The following is a 23,548-nucleotide window of genomic DNA, read 5'->3' on the forward strand; positions in this document are numbered from 1 at the left end:
TTCCACTGGGTGCGTCTACAGCTCGTCCAAGTAGCTCCTGCGCATAGCCTTCACCAGCAGCGTGCCTCTTACCGGCACCAGATCCCAAGAGGGGTGGTCCACGGGTGCGGCCTGCTGAGCACAGGAACTGGCATGGCTGCCCGCACAGCTGTGTCGGAGGGGATTGCAACTGTCAGTGCACAGAAGGGAGCGAGGAGTCCCGCGGGGGTCCGTGTGAGCCTGGTGGGAGCGCTCCCAGCCCGCGCACCGCTGTGACACAGCGTTCTGCTGCGCTTACCCGTGCAGAGGACGGGCAGCGTGCACAGCACAGCACAGCCCTTTCCTGCTGCCTGTCCTCCGTAGGGCTGAGAGAACTAACAGCATCAATGCAATGCAAGCGAAGGGACAGAGGCCAGGGCGGAACATGCATAAGGCAGGAGGGCAGAGGGCTCCGTAGGCAGGGTTCTATGGCAGGGCTCTATAAGCACAGGAAGGAGGGTAATGCAGTTAGGCTTCACCATGCCAGCCCGTCTGCGCGTGGAGGAACGGCTGTTGTGGGGTGGCTATGTGCATGGGCAGCTCGGGGTGCTGCAGCGGTGCTCCAGGGGAGGGGCCGGCGGTCACTGACAACCCCTGTGCTCACGGGGTGAGGCGGGCAGGGCTGTGTGCCTGTGGAGGTAACGGAGGAGCCGCGGGGCAGGCAGTGCCACAGGGTGACCGTTAGTGGCACAGCGATGTGTACGCAATTAAGGTGTGCTTGTGCGCGTGGGCTGCTGGTGTCCACGTGAAGTGACGGTGCCAGGTGCAGGGCAGCAGCAGGGTATGGAGCGGGGATGCCCCACGTTCCTTTAGGATAGGGACGGCTTTATGGCTGGGTATCAGTGCTACCTTGGTGGGCGCCTCGTGTGAACGGCCCCAACATACGGTGGGGCAGTGGCAGAGGTCACCGTGGGACCCACGCACGCTCACTGCAGCAGCTGGTGGCTGTTTCACCTAGGGGGCTGTGCCCCGTGTGAGACAGGCGCCGAGGCTCGGACACCTGGGAGAGGCGGACCCTGGCGAGCTGTGGTCCTGCGGTGCCCGCCGAGGGCAGGGCGGTGCCGCCGGTCCCCGTGCGCGCGGCCCCGAGGGCCCGTCCCGCGGCGGGCGGGCGGGCGGGGTGGTGGCGGAACCCCGCGGAGGGCGGCCGCGGGTATTATGGGATGGCAGGCTGGCCGGTGGCTCCCGGCGACTATTATGGGATGCCTGCCCGCGCAGGGGGAGGGGATAACTATTATGGGATGCGTGCCCGGGGTGTGACTATTATGGGATGTTGGGGGGGATCCGCGGCCCGAACCCCCGGGGAGGTGCCCGTGGCGGGAGGGGGCAGCGGCGCGTGCGGGGGAGGGCCGCGCCGCGGGGGGCACCCGGTCTGGCGCGGGTATTATGGGATGCCGAAGCGAGGGGTTAGAGGTGGGGAGTATTATGGGATGTTCCCGATCGGGGGGGGGCGAGTATTATGGGATGCTGGGTCGGGCGGCGAGTGGGAAGTTCTGAGGGGAGAGTGAGTATTATGGGATGCCTCGGCTGGGGGGGGGTGTTGCCGGGGATACGGGGGCGGGGCCCGTTGCCAGGGTCGCGGGGCATATTATGGGATGGAGGCGGGAGCGGGGCGGAGCCTGACGGTTTTTTTTTTTTTTTTTTTTTTTTTTTTTTTTCCCCTTTAAGAGGCGGTGCCGGGTCCGGAGCCATTTTCCCTTCAGCGGCGGTGGCGGCGGAGCGGAGCTGCCGCCTGGAGCCGGGTGAGGATCCGGGTGGGAATGAGGGCGGGCGCAGCCTCCTCGCCGTCTCTCGCGGAACGCCCGCAGCCCCGCGGGGTCTCGCCGGCACCCCTTCCCCCGCCCGCTCCGCGGCCGCGCCTCACCCCGGGACCGCGCCGTCCCCTGCGCGGCGGCCGCGGGACGCTCCCCGCCCCGCCTCCCGGCGCGGCCCCGGCGAGCGGCGGGCCCGGCCCTACCGCCCGGCCCTGGGGAGAAGCGGCCCCGCGCCGCCCGCCAGCCGGAGTTTCCCGGCCCCGCCCCGCGCCCCCGCCCGGCGGGGACCGTGCCCCCGCCGAGTCGTCCCCCGCCCTGCAGCCCCGCTTTGCTCCGGGCGGGGGAGCGTCCGTGGGGCCTTTTGTGCGGGTCCCGGGGGCAGCGCGGCGGGCGGACCGCCAAGTTCGTGCGGGAGGGCTCCGCCGCGGTGCGGGACCGCTGGCCGCCGCCCTGACGGCGCACCGGGCGGCTCAAGGTCCCTGTGGGAAGGCCGGCTCCCTTCCCTGCCTTCTCCCAGGCCAAGGTAGAAATAACCTGGGGCGCTCGTTCCGGTCTGGCACCGGCTGCGGGAGGCAGGAGGATTTTCCTATAGGACAGCTGTTTTGGTTCCGTGCAAGGGATGAGTTGCTGACTCAGTTTAACGTCTGCTGTCTTAAAGCCTGCTTCCACACAACTCTGATGTGGTACCTGCTGCCAGCGTGCCTGTTAGCCGTCAGCTTCCCATGCAATGAAGTCGCTATCTAAGCTTTCTGTCAAGGATCCTCTTGGTTGCACTATTGCTTGGGAAATCGGGTTTTGCATCTGCTATAACTTTCTCTTGGTTCTTTTCATTGAAGTACCGGCTTCACTGGCAGAAGGTGGCACCTCCTGTGAGCCCAGGCCTCCCCTGGTTCAGAGGATATGGCATCAGGCATTGGATCTCCGTCACCGTGTTCGGGGGGCAGTGATGACGACGAGATGGAGATTCTGTTGAACAATGCTATCCCCCAGCATCAAGGTATTGAGAGCCTGCGGGGCACGCATGTGAGGTGGGGTAACATTGTCCTCGGGCTGGATACGTGAAATAGATGCTCCATGGAGGAATGTCACTTTGACTAGGAGTTAGCATATTTTTGATTTTTACTGTTGGAATCCTAGGCTCACGGCTTTGTGTCAGGTGGAGCAGACTTTGTTCCGAGACATCACAGATTGTCAGGGGCTTGTGCTTTGGGGAGGTGTGAGGGGTCAGCAGTGTGTCTAGTTTTGACCAAAATGCCTGTGAGTTTCATATTTCCTTAACTGGGGGTTGGGAAGGGGGGCTGTGTATGTGAAAGGGGAGGATGTCTGGCTGCTTCATCTGGGATCTCAGGCTTGCTGCTGTCCAGAGCAAACTGCCCTGGGCTGTTGCATGACCCACTTTTTCTTCACCACACCCAATTATTGAGGCTTCTAGTGGCTCGTTTTCTATACTGCCTACTCACCTTTGCTTTTCTGGTAGTCTTTGTACCTTGCCTTGTCCCTTTGGCTTGCATCCTCATCTGCATGAGACTGGAGTTAGAGCCCTGGGTACTCTTCTGTTTTGGATGTTATTGATGTGTGCACAGAGTAAGCCATCAACATCTGCCTTCTCTGCTTCCTTGCAAAAAGAAATCATATGTATCCTGATGTGCTGGTCTGTAAGACAAGTTTAAGTTTTCCCACCAAGCCATGTCTGTTGCAGTGTTGTAGTATCAGATGAGAAAATGTTGCAAGCGGATAGGCAAAATGATGTCAAAGGCTTGGCTTGTTTTGTTTGCTTGGCTTTTTTTCTAGAGTTTTGACTCTAGCTGCATTTGGTACCTCTTAGGTAGAGGGGAGATGGTCATTAAGCCTTGTGAGGAAAATCTTGTTGGAAGAAAAAAACTGTTAAAATCGCTGCAGACTTGAGAGCTTTAGGGAAAGTATTGGATGGGTGGAATACTAGAGAGGCTCTGAATCAGAACTAGCTGGAGAGGAAGATGTGGAATTCCCATAGGAGCTGGTGTTGCAGGACTGTGTGAGCGAAGACTTGCTAATTAGTTGGCACTGTGGCAAGACTGCAGGACCCCAAATTCCAAGAGCTCTACTTCTACCGCTTCATCTGCCTGCTGCAGCTCCCTGACCTGTGGCTTCCTCCATCCTGCCCAGCTCCTGTGGTCAGGAGGCCATTTTCCCTTGGAGGGAGAAGGAGTGACTCTGGCTGTGTGTGATGGGCGGGGCGGCAGGGGAGAGCGAATGGCTGGGCTGCTCTCAGAGCCTGCCACAAAGGAAAGGGTTGCCTGGCTGCCCCTGGGGTTGGGAGAGGTAGGGGCACAGATGGAAGCGATGGTGGTGGGGAGTTGGCTGCTTCCCCCTGCACTGGGAGCTTGCTTGCTTGCTAGCTGCTGACATAGAGGGAAGGGGTGGAGAGAAAGCTATGTCAAGTCTGGATTAGAATTGAGTTGCTAAGTAGCAGCGTACCTATGGAGGACAAGTAATGGCTTGCTGGACTGTATTTTGAATGTATTTTTATGTCTGTAAGCTGTAGGATGCTCTGTTCTGGTGAAAGGAAGTTAGATACTTTTTTATTCTAGAGGACTGAAATGTTATCTTCAGGTTCTCAAACATACTCGCTGAATGTACTCCCTGTTTTAATTCCTTTAGGTATGGCAATCTACTCTGCCCTTTTCTCTTTTTGTCCAGTTAGGGCAAATTTCTGGTCCCTAAGAGCAGCTCTGCTTGGAGAAGGAATATTGTGGAAGTGGGCCTTGTTGGAAGGAGGAAAGGGTGTATGGTAGTAAGTTGCCATATGATTAACTAGTAAATAAGCGTTGCAAACAGTAATGAGGTATGAACTGTAACAGGTTAAGCAAACACTTCCATGTTTATAAGTATGTAGGAAGAAGTAGACAGATTGTGTGATATCTGAGAGAAGTGGGCTGGGCTATAGCGCACAGATGAGGTTTGAGTGAGATGTTGCCTCTTTCCCTCCAGAGCATGAAGAAGAGCCAGAAGAAGAGCTTCTGTCAGAGGCTGAGACACTCAAAATCAAAAAGAAGAAGAAACCCAAGAAGCTAAAGGAACCCAAAGTGCCCAAACTTAGCAAGCGTCAGAAGAAGGAGGTGAGGGAAAGGATACCTCAGATCATACTCTAAAATATGGCTGGGATGAGGGGGCTTGCTTTGTTGTTGCCCTATGACAGCAGTCCTCTGTATGAATCCTCTAGAGCTTGGGAAGTGTGGCATTTAGTGCTTATCCAGGGTATTTTCTCACAGCTGCCTGATCTTCTCTCTCCCTCCTTCCCCAGCTTGGGGACAGTTCTGGTGAGGGCAATGAGTTTGTGGAGGAAGAAGAGGAGGTTCTGCGCTCTGACAGTGAGGGCAGTGATTACACTCCTGGGAAGAAGAAAAAGAAGAAATTAGGGCCAAAGAAGGAAAAGAAAAGCAAAGCAAAGCGCAAGGAGGAAGAAGAGGAGGAGGAAGAAGATGATGATTCCAAGGTGAGAAGCTACCCTGCCGCCTTATTGCTTGTTCCTTGGTTTCATGTATCTGATGTGGGGGATCAGAAGTCTCTGTGACAGTGCATGGAGTGGGAACAGCTCAGTCTCTTCTTCCTCTAAACTGCCTGACCTGACTATTTCCCGTGTTGCGCACCTTCAATGCAAATGATTTTTCCTGCCTCTGATGTTCTGATGACGCTGTGTCCTGTGGTAGTGAGAAGTGGAGAGTGGCTGGTGGAAATCCCCCAGTCTTGACCCACTGGGTCATCTGTAGATGGAAGATGTATGTGTGATGTAGATGTGTGGAAGCTCTCTCTTCTGGAATGTGTGCTTTTGCTCAAAGTGGCCATTATTCTCTTTGCACAGGAGCCAAAGTCATCTGCTCAGCTCCTGGAGGACTGGGGCATGGAGGATATTGATCATATCTTCACAGAGGAGGATTACCGCACTCTCACCAACTACAAAGCTTTCAGCCAGTTTGTCAGGTGAATTGCAAGTCTGTAGCATTTGGAAGGACTTTGAAGAAGGAGAAAAAAGGAGGGGGAGAAGAACTAGGTTTCTCAATTTTTGGAACCTCAGGACAAGTTGGGGATGCTAGCTTCACACCTAGAACAAAAACCCGAAGCAACACTAAAATAATTGATCCACATATCTTGTTTTCAGCAATCAAGATGATGCAAGTCCTTGCTCTCAGTCCACTTTCTTCCCTAATATGCTTAATTCCATTTTGCTTCCCAAGTTGCAGAGCATTTGCGTCCATGCTGTGTGAAGGATGGAAGTAGAGATTCGTTGGCTGTTGAGACTGGAGACTAGAAAGGAATGTCATTTGAGAGAGAAGGGCTGATGAGGGTGGGAGGAAGAAACTTCAAGCTGTTTTGGTAACTCTTCTTTTCCTTAACTGTACGCAGACCGCTTATTGCAGCCAAGAATCCTAAAATAGCTGTGTCGAAGATGATGATGGTACTGGGAGCCAAATGGAGGGAGTTTAGCACAAATAACCCCTTCAAGGGAAGTTCAGGTGCATCCGTGGCAGCTGCTGCAGCTGCAGCTGTTGCAGTAGTGGAGAGTATGGTGACAAATGTGGATGCTGTGCTGCCACAGCCCCCTGTAGATGTGCCGCTCAGGAAGGCCAAGACAAAGGAAGGCAAAGGTGAGATGAAAAATCTGACAGGGTGTTAGTGAGTGGTGTCGAGACATTGGTCCTTCTGACTCACAGGCTTCTCTGTTCCCAGGACCCAATGCCCGGCGGAAGCCAAAGGGCAGTCCTCGTATTCCTGATATTAAGAAACCTAAAACAAAGAAAGTGGCACCTTTGAAAATCAAACTGGGTGGATTTGGTTCCAAGCGTAAAAGGTCATCGGTAAGTGACCCTCCTTCCTTGACATTCTGATGGCATGCTAGGAATGCTGGGATCTGTGCGTGATTGCTGTCCGCAGCATGCATGGCTGAACAGCATGGCTTCCTTCTTACCTACTTCAGAGTGAAGATGATGACCTGGATGTGGAGTCAGACTTTGACGATGCCAGTATCAACAGCTACTCTGTTTCGGATGGATCTACAAGTCGCAGCAGCCGCAGTCGTAAAAAACTCAAAGCTGGAAAAAAGAAAAAGAAAGGTATTGCTCCATTGTCAGCTGGAGACGGAATTGCAGTTAAGTGGGTAGAGAGATGAGAGGAATGTCTGTAGCATAGCATTTGGATGCTTAACAGCATACTTGAGGGGGGAAAATTAATGGAGGAACAACCCGATACTATTTCTAATAAGGAAAAGGTGCTCAGGAAATCTTTCATCTTGGTAGAGGAACAGATACAGTGCTGAGTTTTCCTGGCCTAAGCTACGCCTTTAATTTCATGAGTGGAAGGAGGCCCAAAGGGACCTCCCTGCCCTGTTTACTGCATGAGTACACTTAAAGTTTTGAATTCTGTCTGTAACTATATAGTTGTTATAATAGTAACAACTATGTAACAACAAGTACATAGGCTGTTGGTACTGAGGGAGTACCCTTCCTTGCCATAGAAAGCCTTTATCTGTGCCTTGTACTGCAATAACTCCTCTTCACCCTTTGCAGGTGAGGAGGACTCCACGGTGGCTGTGGATGGCTATGAGACTGATCACCAGGACTACTGTGAGGTGTGCCAGCAGGGAGGAGAAATCATACTGTGTGACACCTGTCCTCGTGCCTACCACATGGTTTGCCTGGACCCAGACATGGAGAAAGCCCCAGAGGGCAAATGGAGCTGCCCGCACTGTGTGAGTACTGGATCATCCCAAACTGTGCAAACGATCTTGAAAGGGGGGAGGTGGAATGACTTAATGATGCTCTGTCATGAATGAAGTCATGAATGTGTCAGTTTGACTTTTCTGATTTCTTGCTCCTGTAGGAAAAAGAGGGCATTCAGTGGGAAGCAAAGGAGGATAACTCTGAAGGTGAAGAGATCCTGGAAGATGTTGTGGGGGATGCTGAAGAGGAAGACGACCACCATATGGAGTTCTGTAGAGTCTGCAAGGATGGAGGAGAGCTGCTGTGCTGTGATGCATGTCCTTCATCCTATCACATCCACTGCCTGAATCCCCCATTGCCAGAGATTCCCAATGGGGAGTGGCTGTGTCCTCGCTGCACTGTGAGTTTCTGCTAGTACTATTGTCCTGTTGCTAAGAGAAAGGATAGATCTAATTCTATTTGATATCACATCTTCCTGGAAATGTTAAGTCCTTAGAGAAGACTGTTGCATTTTTTTGTTTACTGAGGCCTGGTTGTCTGTGGCTGGATTGTGCCTTGCAGCTTGGTTGCTTTTTCTTTTTGCTGGAGAGCAGGAAGAATGGGCTTACAACCATGCTAAAGGTCAATTTTCTTGGACTGTATTTGTATGTAGAAGCAATGGTATGAATGCAAGAAAACTCAGCACTTAAAATATTTTAAACCAACGAGTCAAATGGCTTTTGTGCTGCAGTCTCTGTAATGCCAAGCCCTTTCTTAGTTGGTGGTTGGGGGAAATTTCACACTTATGAGATGTTATTGAAATGAAGTGTTTTAAATTGAGTTAGATGCATTCATTAAGTGATAAGGACTTCTAAGATAACGAACAAAATGCAGTCTGCTTCAGGCCTTGTGCTGGACTGATGGTTTTACAGGAAAACATTCTCTGTATTCATTGGAGTTCTAGTTGGGTGGACTGAATTTTTGGGACCCTGGAGAGACAACTAAATTTAGAGACTGAATTCAGCTTGGTATTTGCCAGTCCTGGAAAAAAAAAAAAAAAAGAAACTAGAAAAAGCTCAGAAGCGCTAGAAATAAAAGAATTAATGTTTCCAAGCCCGAAGAGCAAATCCCACCTGTGTCTTAAAGCTTCTAATGAGAGAACTGTGACTCTTCATACAGTCTCTGCTCCTCAGCACTTGAGGTTAGAATGCTTTCAGTCTGATGTGACAAGCTCTCTACCTTTTCAGTGCCCAGCTCTGAAAGGAAAGGTTCAGAAGATCTTGATCTGGAAATGGGGTCAGCCCCCAGTTGGTCCTGCACCACCACGTCCACCTGATGCAGATCCTAATGCTCCTCCCCCTAAGCCTCTAGAAGGTCGACCTGAAAGACAGTTCTTCGTCAAATGGCAGGGCATGTCCTACTGGCACTGCTCTTGGGTGTCAGAGTTGCAGGTGAGTTAAAGGCTCTTAACCCTGTCTTAAGGGTGGTTAGTTATTTCTGTGGATAGCTGGAGAGAGATTCTTGCAATCTAACTTTCTGTCCCAACTCCAGCTGGAGCTGCACTGTCAGGTCATGTTTCGAAATTACCAACGCAAGAATGATATGGATGAGCCACCTTCAGGGGACTTTGGAGGGGAAGAGGAGAAAAGTCGTAAGAGAAAAAACAAGGATCCCAAATATGCTGAAATGGAGGAGCGCTTCTATCGATATGGGATCAAACCAGAGTGGATGATGATCCATAGAATTCTTAATCATAGGTAGGGGAAGAAGCAAAGATGGTCTTGTGTTTCTCTCATCAAAATACCTGTTCCAGTGGAAGAGCAGGGAAGTTGTTAACAATATCTATATATAGGGCTGAGAGAGCTGATGAACCAAAGTGTATCTTAACTGAGGGGAAAAAGTGGGAGTTCTGTTTATATGACAAATACTGTTGTTTCTGTTGCTTCTTTAAGGGATCCTTTTCTTCTTTCCCATTTGAATAGAATGAGTAGATGTGATCTTCTCGCTATGCTTAAGACTTACTGTTTTTTCCCCTCAGTGTGGATAAGAAGGGGAATGTCCACTATTTGATTAAATGGAGAGACCTACCCTATGACCAGGCATCGTGGGAAAGCGAGGATGTGGATATCCAAGATTATGACCTTTACAAGCAAGCCTACTGGAATCACAGGTATGAGAAATATCAAGGTAGTGTTCTTTTCCCTTGAGAAGAAGGTATTTGAGTGTGTCAGTACCTAGCACTGGCTGAATGTATGGAGATAGCAAAGAAGCATCTTCTTGTTGCTGACTCCTTATTCCTTTGGTCAGAGACCTTATGTCTCCACCAGTTCATGAAGTTTCCAGCTCTGTTCTCTTGAGTGTATTTGAATTGCCTGGTTTGCCCACGATTCTTGGCAACAGTTTTCCCTTGGTCTGTTAAAAAAAAAGCTGTTCCATTTTTGTATTCACGGCACTGTCTCCTCATAGGGAGCTCATGAGGGGTGAAGAAGGAAGGCCTGGTAAGAAGCTAAAGAAAGTGAAGATGCGGAAACTAGAAAGGCCCCCTGAAACTCCCACAGTAGATGTAAGTTGCTGTTTACTGCTTAGGCACCATCTGATATTACTGGTTATTTTGTGTGGGGTTGGGGCTTGTGGGGTAAATAGGGAACTGAACGGTGTGAAGCGCATGGCTTACAATTTCTTCCTGGCCCAAAAAGTGAATGGGTTATAGAACCTTCAGAGTAAGACCCACCTTGTCCATTGGGAGGAGACTGGCTGACTCTTGGTTGGAGTGTTTGGACACTTTTTGGCCTTTTGGTAGAGATTTGGTACAAGGATTAATCAGATTTCTGTGGAATGTCATCTACAGTAGAGAATGAGTGATTGGGGAAGGAATCTTGGTAGTTCCACAGCTAAGGTAAATGATCTCAACTCTTCCTTCTTTCCACTGTAGCCAACAGTGAAGTATGACCGGCAGCCGGAGTACCTTGACGTAACAGGGGGAACCTTGCATCCTTACCAACTGGAAGGGCTGAACTGGCTGCGATTCTCTTGGGCCCAGGGCACAGATACAATCTTAGCTGATGAAATGGGTCTGGGAAAGACTGTGCAGACAGCTGTGTTCCTGTATTCCTTATACAAAGAGGTGAGAGGCAGAATGTCACTAGGAGAATGCTACCCAGGGAGATGAATGCATCCACTCACTCAGGCAGCATCTAATGCGTTTAACTGATTCTGTTCATAGGGCCACTCGAAGGGACCCTTCTTGGTGAGTGCCCCCCTCTCCACGATCATCAACTGGGAACGAGAATTTGAGATGTGGGCACCAGATATGTATGTGGTGACCTACGTTGGGGACAAAGACAGTCGGGCAATCATCCGTGAGAATGAGTTTACTTTTGAGGATAATGCCATACGTGGAGGCAAAAAAGCATCCAGAATGAAGGTACGGAACTCTGCTGTAATGCAAGCCTGAACAGGAAGAAGAGATACACTAGAATGGCTTTCAGCAGCCAAGATTCAAGTTAGAGCTGATAATATTTCTGTTTCCAAGGGGAAATAACTGCAAACTGATGTCTAGTGGGTATTTTGTTAGGCTCCTACTGTAGACTGCTTTAAACATTCCTAGCAGTCTAAACTGTTACAGTACTGGAGAAAAAGGGAATCAGCGAAGGCAATACTGACCAGAGGCAAGTCCCTTTGTTTTTCTGCTTAATCTGTCAAGTTGTGCGTCGTACTTCCTACAGAATTGCCAGCCTGCATAAATTTGCCTCTTCTTTATCTCTCTATGAGGAACTGGCTGATAATGAGACTATATCTAGACATCAAAGAAGCTGCATTCTGTGCCCAAGTAGGAATGATATAGACCTGATGTAGGTATTTTTTAATAGAACTTCAGTCTTCATAGTTTAAAAAAAAAAAAGAAAAAGAAAAAATGGCAGGAACTAAAATTTTCTCTGTGGGATTAAATACAAGTGCTTGCTTTCCCTTAATTTACTTGCAGGAACTATTGACAGTAACTTATTTGTTCCTTGATAAACTATTTATCCTCTAAGAATTAGCTTTTTGATGGGACACTCTATTCCTGATCTCTTTCCATAACATGCCTCTATTTGCTGCTTAATTTTGTTATGAGATCTGGTAACTATACTGAAGAAGCAAGGGGTTGAGGAGACTTACATGTGTAAAAATAAGTAATAAGAGGTTGAAAAACTAGAATGTGTTGGGTAGTATTTTGAATCTTGTGACAGGGAACTATGGGTATGAAAAATGGTTTGATGTTCTGTTTGGCTCTGGCTTTTTCTGGGACAACTTGATGGAAAGACTCTTCATCTCCTTTGTCCCGTGACATTCCTGTATGTTATTACTGTGTTTTCCTCTTTCTTTGCAGAAGGAGGCTGCTGTAAAGTTCCATGTCCTTCTTACTTCCTATGAGTTGATCACAATTGATATGGCCATATTGGGATCTATTGACTGGGCATGTCTCATTGTAGATGAAGCTCATCGACTGAAAAACAATCAGTCTAAGGTACAGGAAAGCATAGGTAATAAGGTGTATAAGCATTACATATGTTGCAGAAAGCATTCAGAAGATTAAATAGCTGGTCCTGAACAAGTGAGTTTGTCTTCCAGCTCTTAGTCATGTGTTCAGTAGCAAATTTAATGCTTTTTTTTTTTTGGGGGGGGGGGGGGGGTAGGAGAGGAACAACCATCATTTTAAATAGAAGAGAAAAACCTTTCATTTGGCTAATGGGTTATCTTTGGTAACAGCTTCACTTTTACATCTCATTAGTAAAAACAACTTCCTCTCTGGGTGAATAGGTAATTGGTGTATACTAGAAAACAGAAAAGCCTGGGCACTGCCATTCTTAGAAACGGGCTTCTCTGGAAGTAGAACGTACATCTGGATCACCTCTGTTCTGGAAGAGTTTATCATATTGAGTATAAAAAAGCTACATGGATTGCAATTATTCTGCTTCCAGAGCAGTCTTGCCCTCTGCATTCATCTATCTCTGTAGCAGAGCTAATTAGATGTTGTAGAAATGGGAGAAGTGGGCAGGAGTGTTTAACAATGCCTGGGTAAGTGCTGAAAGCCATACAGCTGCTTTCATATGAGGCTGCACCTTAACCAGGCTTGTTTTAATTCAGGAGAATTGACTGTACCTTCTTAATCCAACCCCTCCCTAAGCTCTTGTGCTTTAAATCTGTATTGATTTGTCTGTCTTCAGCCAGGTTCTAGGGCTTAGTACACTAAAAGCAACTGTTAATGGAAATCTGGTTTTGTAGTTTCTTGCAGATTGTAAGACTAAGTTGCCTCTTTGTGTAGGGCCGGAGGGGAGTGGGGAAGAGAAAACGTCACTTGAGTTCTTCTTATCTGAATGGGGTATCTTGTGATATCTCTTATCAGCTGCACTTGCAGTCCAGTTTTGAGATATTTTTACTGTAGGCACTAAGATTGGATGCCATTCTGTGCTTAGAATTGGAATTATTGGAAACAGTAATGAACGCTTAGTGTTCATATTTATGTTCATGAATGGAAAGAGGATATAAAGGCTTAATGTTACACTATGACTAAGTAACAATTGGTTATCCACCAAGACTGTTAAATCTCCCTTTTTCTAGAGCAGTTTTGTATCCCTTAAGGACAGCTTTAGGTATTTGTATGCAAGACAGCTCTTGACAGACAGTGTTGGTTAACCTGCCAAAGAGTGTTTTTTACAGTTACAATGAGTAATTCCCATATTTTATTCCAAGATGATAATGTTGTTGGCTATAACTACATAGAGAGCAATCCTAATGGAAGGCACTAGAAGAGATCCTTCTGGTATGATAACCAAGATAAGTGGTAGTATATTTATTTTAATTTTGTTTGTCATCTAGTATGAGATCTGCTCCAAAAGTAATGCCTCCGATTTTATTATGTTGGCCCATGACATCAGAGATGGGTGGGTCTTGGTGATATGACAGTAGAGGTTGAATCTTCTACCATTATTGTTAGATTTTGTGTGACGGATGGAAGCAGGGGAGCAGTCTGACAAAATGGCACCTGACATGAAAGTGCATATGAAGCAAAGGTTGCTGAATTCCTCCATGTGGACAAAATGGATTGACATCCATTGATTCTTGCTGAATGTTTATGCAGGCCAAACAGTTGATGTGAGTACAGTGGGGCAGTGTGTGGCACGTTTCAGCAGTGGTGACAGTGAAGTTGAAGACAAGCCACATTCTGGACAGCCATGTACAGCTGGTGCAGATTTTTATGAGCGTGGAATGCAGGCTTCTGTTCATCACTGGTGAAAATGCATAGCTAATGGTGCTGACTAAGTTGAAAAACAGTGTTTTGTAGCTGAGAATTTGCTCTGTAAAATAATGTTGTTGTGCTCTTTGTATCTGTTGTAGTTTCCACGGAAATAAATAGGAGGCATTACTTTTGGAGTAACCTACATAGAAGCTACTCATTCAGTTTGGCATGTATCATGTTAAGTATAAAATAAGTTAATAAATAAGTAACTACTTTATTGTCATTTGTGCTAGTGAACATGGTATACTTGTGCTTTTCAGTTCAGTACCTTAACTGCTCACTAGCTCTGTCTAGAATTACTTCATTGCTGTGAAAACTAGCACAAATTACTTCAAAGATATATTGGCAAACCCTTGGCTCTTTCTCCTCTGTTTGTTCAGAACTCTGGAATGCTGCCAGGATTGATATGAATAGGAAGAGTGACTTAGTTATTTCTAGAAGTCTTGAGGCAGAGAAGTAAAAAAAAAAAGTAGAATGCTAATTTAGGAGGGAAAAAGTACATAGTATAGCAATCTGGAAATGATCGGTGGTTTTGAAAGCTTGTAACTTAAAAAAAAAAAAAAACAAAGGAAACCTTTTAGCACCTGATGACTTGTAGGACTTGTCACAGTCCTGTTTGAATTATGCAGAACAGTGATCCGAATGAGATCAGTCTAGTGATGCAGATTGGAATGGCAACTACTAGGAGCTCTTGTCCAAACAGCTTATGGGAATCTAAATCAAACTATAGCTTGTTGGTTGATTTTTAAGATTTTTTTTAGTAGGACTGTAACTGACTTCTAAGCCTCTGTGTTTTTTCCTTCCCATTCCTTTTCTGCTATCTACTTTCCAGTTCTTTCGTGTGCTGAATGGTTATTCCCTCCAGCATAAGCTGCTGCTTACAGGAACTCCCCTGCAGAACAACCTGGAAGAACTGTTCCACCTGCTGAACTTCCTGACACCAGAGAGATTCCAGTAAGTCTTGCAGTGCAAATCCAGGCCAAACTTGCCTGTCTTGTCACTCCTATCCCCTTGGGGTTTTTTTTGTTACTTTTTCTTTAGTGGCTTTTGCTTACTGTCTGTTTCTCCACAGTAACTTGGAGGGCTTCTTAGAAGAGTTTGCGGATATTGCCAAGGAAGATCAGATCAAGAAGCTGCATGACATGCTGGGCCCACACATGCTGAGGCGCCTCAAAGCTGATGTTTTCAAGAACATGCCGTCTAAGACTGAGCTCATTGTCAGAGTGGAGTTGAGCCCCATGCAGAAGTGAGTGTGAGGATGGAGGGATCACCAGCTGTTGAACTACTGTTGTTTTGTTCTGCAGTTCTGAAGAGGATGTTGAAGTAGATTTGTCCCCACTGTAGGGCTTCCTGCACAGTGGATAGGAGGAAGATTTTGTGTTGGCGCAGAGGGGAGGAATAATCTTGTGCTCTGATGTAGAGGGATAAAAGGGATAGTAACTCTCTGCCATTGGCAGAGCAGTCTAGGTAGCTGACAGGTAATGCCAGGAACTGTTCAGACGTTAGCAAGTGTAAGTTAGTCGTTCTCATGAGGGGTGTCTGAGTTGTGGTTTTCTGTTTTCTTTATTTTCAGGAAATACTATAAGTATATTTTGACAAGGAACTTTGAGGCACTGAACGCACGTGGTGGTGGTAACCAAGTTTCCTTACTCAATGTTGTTATGGATCTGAAGAAGTGCTGTAACCACCCCTACCTCTTCCCTGTGGCTGCTATGGTATGTCCTGTTGCTAACATGAACAAGTTCCCAGCTGGCTGCTACTGGGGAGCCATTGAGCTCTCTGTGAAGTTTGGGGGGATTCCCTTTTCTGTTCTTCTGTCTATTTTTCTGTTTTTCTTTGTTAACCTTGTATACTGGAAGTCTTCCTTCTCCAGTATCTTTTTATTTTTTGACAAGTTGGCGTTATCTTGTGATCTGTGCAGAATGGTGGAGGCAGAGTAGGGACTGAATTAAGAAGATGAGATCTGGGAGACAAACTGTGTGAGAAAATGCATGGGGTAACACTGTTTTGTATGAGCAGTGCTATGCATTGTGCCTAATTGAATGAGTCAGCTTCTGATGAAGACAGCAAAGATCTAATGTCAAGCTATATGTTTTCAAACAGTTTTCTTTCCCACCCCTCACTCTCTTTATTTTCAGGAAGCTCCAAAAATGCCAAATGGCATGTATGATGGTAGTGCTCTTATTCGAGCATCTGGAAAGTTGTTGCTGCTCCAGAAGATGTTAAAGAATCTCAAGGAAGGAGGTCACAGAGTGCTCATATTCTCTCAGGTATGCGGGAAGTTCTGTCCCTGAGGAAGGGAGCATGTTGATCTGGTGTCTCCTTGTCCCTCACTTTCTTTTGTGGTGATTTTTGATACGCAGATGACTAAAATGTTAGACCTTCTGGAAGACTTTCTGGAACATGAAGGGTACAAATATGAGCGGATTGATGGAGGCATCACAGGAAACATGCGTCAAGAGGCTATTGATCGCTTTAATGGTAAGGATTCTCCTACTTGGCATACAAGATGAAAATGGTTGTCTTGTATGTGCGTAGTGATCAGTATGGGATTGTATGTAGCCTGTCTTCCATTGCTATCCTGGGATCTTAAATTAGTAGTGATTCTCCTGAGGTTGTGTGGGTCAAGGAAAAATCCTTGTTTGAGTGATGTACTCTTCCTTGATTACTTTTGTTATCTCTTTTTATCCAAGCTCCTGGTGCTCAGCAGTTCTGCTTTCTGCTTTCAACTCGAGCTGGGGGTCTTGGTATTAACTTGGCCACAGCAGATACTGTGATTATTTATGATTCAGACTGGAACCCGCACAATGATATCCAGGTGAGTTTGAGTGAGATCACTCCCTATGGAGCCCTCGTGAGGAAGAGGGGTTGTGAACATGTCAGGAGTAGTGAAGGAATTTGTGACTTCCTTCTAGAAACATGCAAAATTAGAGCAGTGAGGATGGGTAAAGGTGGGAAGTAAACAAGTGGAGTGTTCTTCCAAGGCTCGCGTTAACTAATGTTAAGAACAAATATGAAGGCAACTAGGGAACTTCTGTGGAGGTAGATGGGGAGTAGCAGACTAGTGCTTGGGTGGCTTCAGACTGTTCTGAGCACATCTCTTTTCTAGGCCTTCAGCCGTGCACATAGAATTGGACAGAACAAGAAGGTAATGATTTATCGCTTTGTGACAAGAGCCTCAGTGGAGGAGCGCATCACTCAAGTGGCCAAGAAGAAAATGATGCTAACTCATCTGGTAGTGAGACCAGGGTTGGGCTCCAAGACAGGCTCCATGTCCAAACAGGAACTTGATGACATTCTCAAATTTGGCACTGAAGAGCTCTTCAAGGATGAGGCTACTGAGGGGGGTGAGTGCCTGAAAGTGGTACTGAAGGAGGTGGGGAGGACTTGATCTGTATTTTAGCGAGAAACTACAATCACAGTGCTCATCATAGCTCTACAAAGAGGTCTGGGTGCTGTATCCTTTCCTGGTCCCTTAAGATCCATGTGACAAATGTCTATGCTTACTTCCTCAGGGGATAACAAAGAAGGTGAGGATAGCAGTGTTATCCACTATGATGACAAAGCGATTGAGCGTCTGTTGGATCGGAACCAGGATGAAACAGAAGATACGGAACTTCAGGGCATGAATGAGTATCTCAGCTCTTTCAAAGTGGCCCAGTATGTGGTTCGTGAAGAGGAGATGGGGGTGAGTATGAGGTGTAGATCAACTAGAGTCTTCTGCTGACTGATGTTCAGTTAAGCTCTGTTGCTTCTAAGGGCAAGTAGGCATACATCTGCTCAAACACATTGCGATTTGGAACATAGGGTTCCTAATTCTTTTTTTTTTTTTTTTACCTCTGTGTGGCAGGAGGAGGAAGAAGTGGAACGGGAGATTATTAAGCAGGAGGAATCAGTGGATCCCGATTACTGGGAGAAACTGCTCCGCCACCATTATGAGCAGCAACAGGAGGATCTAGCTAGGAATCTGGGCAAGGGCAAACGAATTCGCAAGCAAGTTAATTACAATGACGGCTCACAGGAGGATAGAGGTACAAATCTGGGGGAACTTGGGGGGAAGTGGGTGTAAGTATGTGTTACTGGAAGAGTAACGGAGTAGTGTCTCAGGCTCACGTGCTGTTTTTCTTTCAGACTGGCAAGATGACCAGTCAGATAATCAGTCAGACTACTCAGTTGCTTCTGAAGAAGGAGATGAGGACTTTGATGAGAGATCTGAAGGTAAGCCCTGGTGAAGCCAGAGTTCCTGGTTCACTTTCTCTGTGTGAAGACATCTGGGACTTGATTTGGATGCTTGGTACACTTTGTGGTGCCCTTCTGTAAGGGCAGTATTTACACAACAGTGTGCTGTGCATTGTCTCCTCAGCTGCATTTCTTTCTTCAGCAGCTCGTCGGCCTAGCCGCAAAGGCCTGAGAAATGATAAGGATAAGCCCCTGCCTCCTTTACTTGCCCGTGTGGGAGGGAACATTGAGGTAAGTAGTGCCAGGATAGACCTTTGCATTCAAGCTACTTCTGTATGGCTCTTCCCGTATCTTTCTTTCTCTTGTTCTAGGTCTTGGGTTTCAATGCCCGCCAGAGAAAAGCCTTTCTCAATGCTATCATGCGCTATGGAATGCCACCTCAGGATGCATTCACCACTCAGTGGCTTGTTCGGGACCTCCGTGGCAAGTCAGAGAAAGAGTTCAAGTAAGTACATTAGACAGGAATAGAAGATGGACAACATCTAGACCCTTTGAGGAATCCTAGAATATAGAATCATTAAGGTTGGAAGAGACTGCTAAGATCATCTAGTCCAGCTGTTGGCCTGTCACCACTGTGCCCATTAACCAAGTTCCAAAGTGTCACGCTGTCCTTTTCTTGAAAACCTCCAGGGCTGTTTGCTCCTTCCTGGGCAGTATTTTTTTTATCTAACTGCTTGTCTCTTACCCATGCCAGGGCCTATGTCTCACTGTTCATGCGCCATTTATGTGAACCTGGAGCTGATGGTGCAGAGACGTTTGCAGATGGGGTCCCACGGGAAGGTCTTTCTCGACAGCATGTCCTTACTCGCATTGGGGTGATGTCACTTATACGCAAAAAGGTGGGTGCATGGCAGAGTAATGTAGCCTTCCCTCTCTGTACAACTTCTCTAGTCACTGAGGTGCTGAGTTAGAGAGTTCTCTCTTCTTCACTTATTTGTGTTGAGCGATCTGTAACTTCTGGTTTGAGGATGAGGGTTTATATGGCTCCTCCAGTGATACATCCTTCTCTCCCTCTCATGCAGGTGCAGGAATTTGAGCATGTGAATGGCCGCTGGAGTATGCCAGAACTGGCAGAGATAGAGGAGAACAAGAAACTTTCTCAGCCAAGCTCACCTTCTCCCAAAACACCAACTCCTTCGACACCAGGGGATACTCAGCCAAATACACCTGCCCCTGTCCCTCCTCCTGGTAAGAGCTTCCCCCTTGCGCAGTCCTGTGTCCTGACCTCATCCTGGCTCTTCCCCTCACCGGAGTTGTGGTGGTGGGGTCTGGGGGTGGACACAGATCAACTTACCCTCTCATATTAGGAGGGTTGCCAAAGATATTTGCAAACCCTTAAAGGCAGGAGAGGACATCAGTGAGAATAAACACCTCGTGTTTGTGGTTGGTAGGAAATCTGTGGGTTCATCTTGAGCGATGTTGTTCCCATTTGAATGGGCGTAATCTCCAGGAGCAAAGGAGATATGTGCTTGGTTACAGTGAGGGAAACACTTCACTGATGGCTTCTCTCCTTTTATCTGGTGTGCTGCTCTGGGATGGGGAATACACAGAAGAGGGAGTAAAAGTAGAAGAAGGAGCCAGTAACAAGGAACAAGGAGAGTCTGCTGAACCAGAGAAAGAACTTGGTGCCTCTGCTAATGAAACAGAGGTCCCTATGGAGGTGGGTATTGAGATCCTAGTTTGTCTCTTACAGTTGCAAATGTCTCTACTTAGAGATGATTCTCCTTGTGTTCTCACAATTGATGTAACAGTTCTGTGCATCTTTTTTTCCAAACTGATTTGACTGTCTTGTTTGTATACACTGCTTTGTTTCACTACTCATTGATCTATCCTTAGCAGTGTGCCCAGCCTGCAGAGACAACACCACAGGAAGCAAAATCTCCAGTGAACTCCACAGAAGCAGATGAGAAGAAAGAAGAACCAGAGGCGAAGGAAAGAACAGATGAGCCAATGGAAGTGGAAAGCAAAGGTACCCCTAGAGAGGTTGTCTAGTACCTTGAACGCAAACAACTGAACAAAAAGCAAAACGCAAATATCTTCCTAAAGCTGCATCTTCTTCGCCTTGGTTCTTCACCCCGTAGAAGCAGACATAAGTGTAGATAATTGGTGGGAGCTGTTCCAAGACTTTGAACAGGGGATCAGGGAACACTGTTAAATTTCACTGATTGAGGAACAAGACCTTGGACTCACCAGTTATATCTTAAACTCCCTTTCTCTCTTGCAGCTGATGTGGAGAAAGTGGAAGACAGAGCACCTATTGAGAATACCTCTGAACCCCCTATAATCACCTTGGATGAGAAAGGTGAGTTGTGATAATTCCATTCCTGACCTCCTTCCTGACTCCCTCTCCTGCGAGGACTCCTTGTGGGTCCAACTTGCTGTGGTATCTGCCATGTTCTTTCTAATGACTTCCTGTGTGTACAGATGAGAAAAAGGATGATGATAAGAGAGATGTGGTGATGCTGCAGAATGGAGAGATGCTGAAGGAGTCAGTAGATGAAAGGCACAAAAAGGCAGTAAAGCAAAGGTTCATGTTCAATATAGCTGATGGTGGCTTCACAGGTATGTGAAATTTTTTTTGTATTTTGACTTATTTATATTCCCCCGTTCTTGTTCAAGAGGTAACTTTCAGGGTTGTTTTTTGTGTATCTTGCCTTTCCAGAATTACACTCCCTCTGGCAGAACGAAGAGCGGGCTGCAACTGTCACAAAGAAGACATATGAGATCTGGCACCGGCGTCATGACTACTGGCTGCTTGCTGGAATTATCAAGTATCCTTACCCTGAGAAACCAGTTCTCTCCCTTTGCGCTCAAAATCTTGCTGTGAAGGTGACTGTTTTTGGCCTCACATTCAATGAGAGTGCTTTTATCATTCAGCAGAGTGAAAGAAATGGTGGGAGGAGGTTTTAATGGCAACGTAGTTAAGACCTAGCAGGAAATGGTTCTCATTCCTCTTTCTTGGCTCCTGTTCCTCCCCTCTTTGTGCCCCCTTTCCCTACCCCTCTTGGGAACTGTGTCTGCCTGGACTGTGTATTCCCATGTTCTCACTGCCTTTGTTTGCCTGAGCTCATCCCATCTCAGTCATGGCTATGCCCGTTGGCAAGATATTCAGAATGATCCTCGTTACGCCATCCTCAACGAACCCTTCAAGGGTGAGATGAACAGGGGTAACTTCCTGGAAATAAAGAACAAATTCTTGGCAAGGAGATTCAAGGTAAGGTGCCACCTTCAGTGTGACAAGTGCCTTTCAGCAAAATGAGCCTTCAAGAACATGATGGTTGTCTTGCTGAGGTTGCTGTTCTGACACTTTTTTTCCACTAAAAGTGAAGGCTTCTGCAGTGCTTTTTTCCCTCTCAAACTGAATCTTTGTCGAAGTTAGGCAGTAGTTTTGTGATAATATTCTTTTCTTTAGAAGTGGTGCTGCGGGTGCTTGACTGTGTTCTCTCTCCAAATGTTTCTTCAGCAACTGGCATGCAGGAGACTTCAAGTGGCTGTTTCCATTGCAGCTTCTGCTTGCTGTACTGCAAACCATTCTATATGTCTATGGAGAACTCAAGAACATGGTTTAGTGGTGAACTGGTGAAACAGTAGCTTTCAGGCTGTCTAAATGTACTTGGGAGAGACCATGATTTAGCTCTGGAAGCTAAGACCAACCCACGTTAGGCCATGTCATTCTAAATCTTGGAACTAAACATGAATGTAATGTAGTTTGGCTGATCAGCTCTGCTGCAATAGAATTCAGACTGGTTTCTTCAGAGGTCTCTGATGTGTTAAACAGTGTTTCTTCTGAAATTCTTCCTATAAGTAGCGTAGGACACTTCTCAGGTTCAAAAAAAAAAACAGCATTTAGGAAGACAGAGGAATAGGAATCCGTTCACAGCCCTCATTTTAGACTGGTCATAGCCTGGTTTTCTTGTATACCGAGCCTGGCTTAATGGAGCTCTTTATTGTGTCTTGATATTTAGACCAAGCCAAACAGAAGCTTGTGAAAGGAGGTTCAGGATCTCACCTTGTGGCAGCCAACAACTAGATCAGGAAGAGACTGTGTGGTGGGGGTGGGGGGATGTGCAAGCAGGCTGCTTTTTCAGGCAACTGCTGGAAGACTCATGACTGCTCCCTCTCGCAGCTCCTGGAGCAGGCACTGGTGATTGAGGAGCAGTTGCGGCGAGCTGCCTATCTGAATATGTCAGAAGACCCCTCTCATCCCTCCATGGCTCTGAACACGCGTTTCGCAGAGGTGGAGTGCCTGGCTGAGAGTCACCAGCATCTATCCAAGGAGTCAATGGCTGGGAATAAGCCTGCCAACGCTGTGCTGCACAAAGGTGATGCTACGGGCTAAGCAAGAGTGGATGTGTTGAGCATCACTGCCCCCTCTGGTCTTATCCCATGTGTGGTGCCTTTTTTTTTTTTCCTTTCCCTCCCCTGAATACATGCCCCTTTCTCTTCTAGTTCTGAAGCAGCTGGAGGAGCTTCTGAGTGACATGAAGGCAGATGTGACGCGCTTGCCTGCCACTATTGCCCGTATCCCACCGGTGGCAGTGCGCCTGCAGATGTCAGAACGCAACATCCTCAGCAGGCTGGCCAACCGCAGCAGTGAGCCCCCTCCACCGCCCCCTCCCCAACAAGTATGTGCCCTCCCTGCTTTGCAGGCGGGGGTCTCTCGGGGCTATGTGGGGAAATAGCCCCCATACAATGGAGTCTAGCGGCTGTTCTCTTGCCCTACAGGTGGCCCAGCAGCAGTGAGTCTTCAGCCCAGTGCTGTCAATCTTTTGGCCAAGCCGAAGTGACCCTCCCCACCCCACCCCTTCACACTGCCCCTCTGCCTGACATTCCTGACTGGGTGCTGTTTCCCTCTGTGGAAGCTGCTGTGCAAGTCTCTGGGAGGAGGAGAACCTCCTTCCACGGCAGCCAGCCCGCTGGAGCGAGGAGTGTGCTTAGGAGAGAGGGGGATGGATGGATGATGGACTCTGTACATAGTGACTGAAGGCCACGGTGCCATGTCTGTTACATGGAGAACCTGGCTGCGTTGCTCGCTGCCTCCGCCTGGAATTCCAGATTTTCAGTTTTCTAATTTTATTTTGGGTTTGTTTACCGAGGTGACTGCACAGGCGAGATCAAGCAGAAGCCAGGACAGAGACAAAGCTACCTCCATCAAGATCCTTTTTAATACAGAAACTGACTGGACTTGTCCACTAATTAAGCAGCTTGGAAAAAAGAAAAAAAAAACCAACACAAAACAAAAGGACAAAAGCAGAGCAAAATCTTGGTAGAACTGAAAAATAAAGTTTCCTTGTATTTTACTTTGTTGTTTCCCTTGAACCTTGCTCCACTGCTGCCACAGGAGCTGGATTTTCCCTAAGTGTGAATGAGCTCTCTGTGCTTATTGCTCCGTGGCTGAGGTCCTGCTTCGGTGCACACGTAATTTTTTTGCTGGTGCTTATAAGCCCAGCGCTGCTGCCTGCTTTCTGCTTTTGCCGTGATGGGTTGTGGAAGTGGGTCCCTGTCCCGGCGGCCTACAGCAGCTTGAGGCACCCCTAGCTCCGCGCTGCCGCGGGCCGGGCCGCGACTCTGGCACGCCGCTT

The 23,548-nt window shown here is 47.5% G+C and overlaps 1 protein-coding gene across 10 annotated transcripts; it reads left to right on the forward strand.

Annotated features, from left to right (window-relative positions):
- On the forward strand, nucleotides 1,681-23,261 carry CHD4 (chromodomain helicase DNA binding protein 4). 10 transcript variants are annotated; one of them, XM_021396490.1, is made up of 40 exons: nucleotides 1,681-1,760; nucleotides 2,609-2,769; nucleotides 4,743-4,870; nucleotides 5,056-5,247; nucleotides 5,614-5,732; nucleotides 6,156-6,397; nucleotides 6,480-6,607; nucleotides 6,727-6,862; nucleotides 7,316-7,497; nucleotides 7,629-7,868; nucleotides 8,695-8,898; nucleotides 8,999-9,204; nucleotides 9,486-9,617; nucleotides 9,914-10,010; nucleotides 10,380-10,571; nucleotides 10,671-10,871; nucleotides 11,817-11,954; nucleotides 14,560-14,681; nucleotides 14,800-14,973; nucleotides 15,301-15,442; nucleotides 15,866-15,997; nucleotides 16,091-16,208; nucleotides 16,421-16,545; nucleotides 16,837-17,074; nucleotides 17,243-17,415; nucleotides 17,578-17,758; nucleotides 17,835-17,945; nucleotides 18,109-18,197; nucleotides 18,278-18,411; nucleotides 18,661-18,805; nucleotides 18,989-19,154; nucleotides 19,517-19,626; nucleotides 19,803-19,935; nucleotides 20,191-20,268; nucleotides 20,391-20,528; nucleotides 20,629-20,737; nucleotides 21,048-21,180; nucleotides 22,093-22,288; nucleotides 22,416-22,591; nucleotides 22,692-23,261. In XM_021396490.1, the coding sequence occupies exons 2-40, from the start codon at nucleotides 2,673-2,675 to the stop codon at nucleotides 22,707-22,709; spliced, it is 5,775 nt and encodes a 1,924-aa protein (XP_021252165.1). In that variant the 5' UTR covers nucleotides 1,681-1,760; nucleotides 2,609-2,672; the 3' UTR covers nucleotides 22,710-23,261. The 10 variants fall into 10 exon arrangements, with proteins under 10 accessions (XP_021252165.1, XP_021252138.1, XP_021252144.1 ...); XM_021396463.1 differs by having other exon boundaries at nucleotides 22,416-22,559; XM_021396469.1 differs by having other exon boundaries at nucleotides 19,806-19,935; nucleotides 22,416-22,559.

This window comes from Numida meleagris, chromosome 1, assembly GCF_002078875.1.
Source record: "Numida meleagris isolate 19003 breed g44 Domestic line chromosome 1, NumMel1.0, whole genome shotgun sequence".
Classification (NCBI taxonomy): Eukaryota; Metazoa; Chordata; class Aves; order Galliformes; family Numididae; genus Numida; species Numida meleagris.

Excerpts from the sequence above, each read along its gene's own strand:
- CHD4 (XM_021396463.1), top strand. The coding sequence starts at position 2,673 with ATGGCATCAGGCATTGGATCTCCGTCACCGTGTTCGGGGGGCAGTGAT. Across the intron at positions 6,608-6,726 it reads CCAAGCGTAAAAGGTCATCG|AGTGAAGATGATGACCTGGA; the intron begins GTAAGTGACCCT and ends TACCTACTTCAG. Across the intron at positions 15,998-16,090 it reads GAGTGCTCATATTCTCTCAG|ATGACTAAAATGTTAGACCT; the intron begins GTATGCGGGAAG and ends TTTGATACGCAG.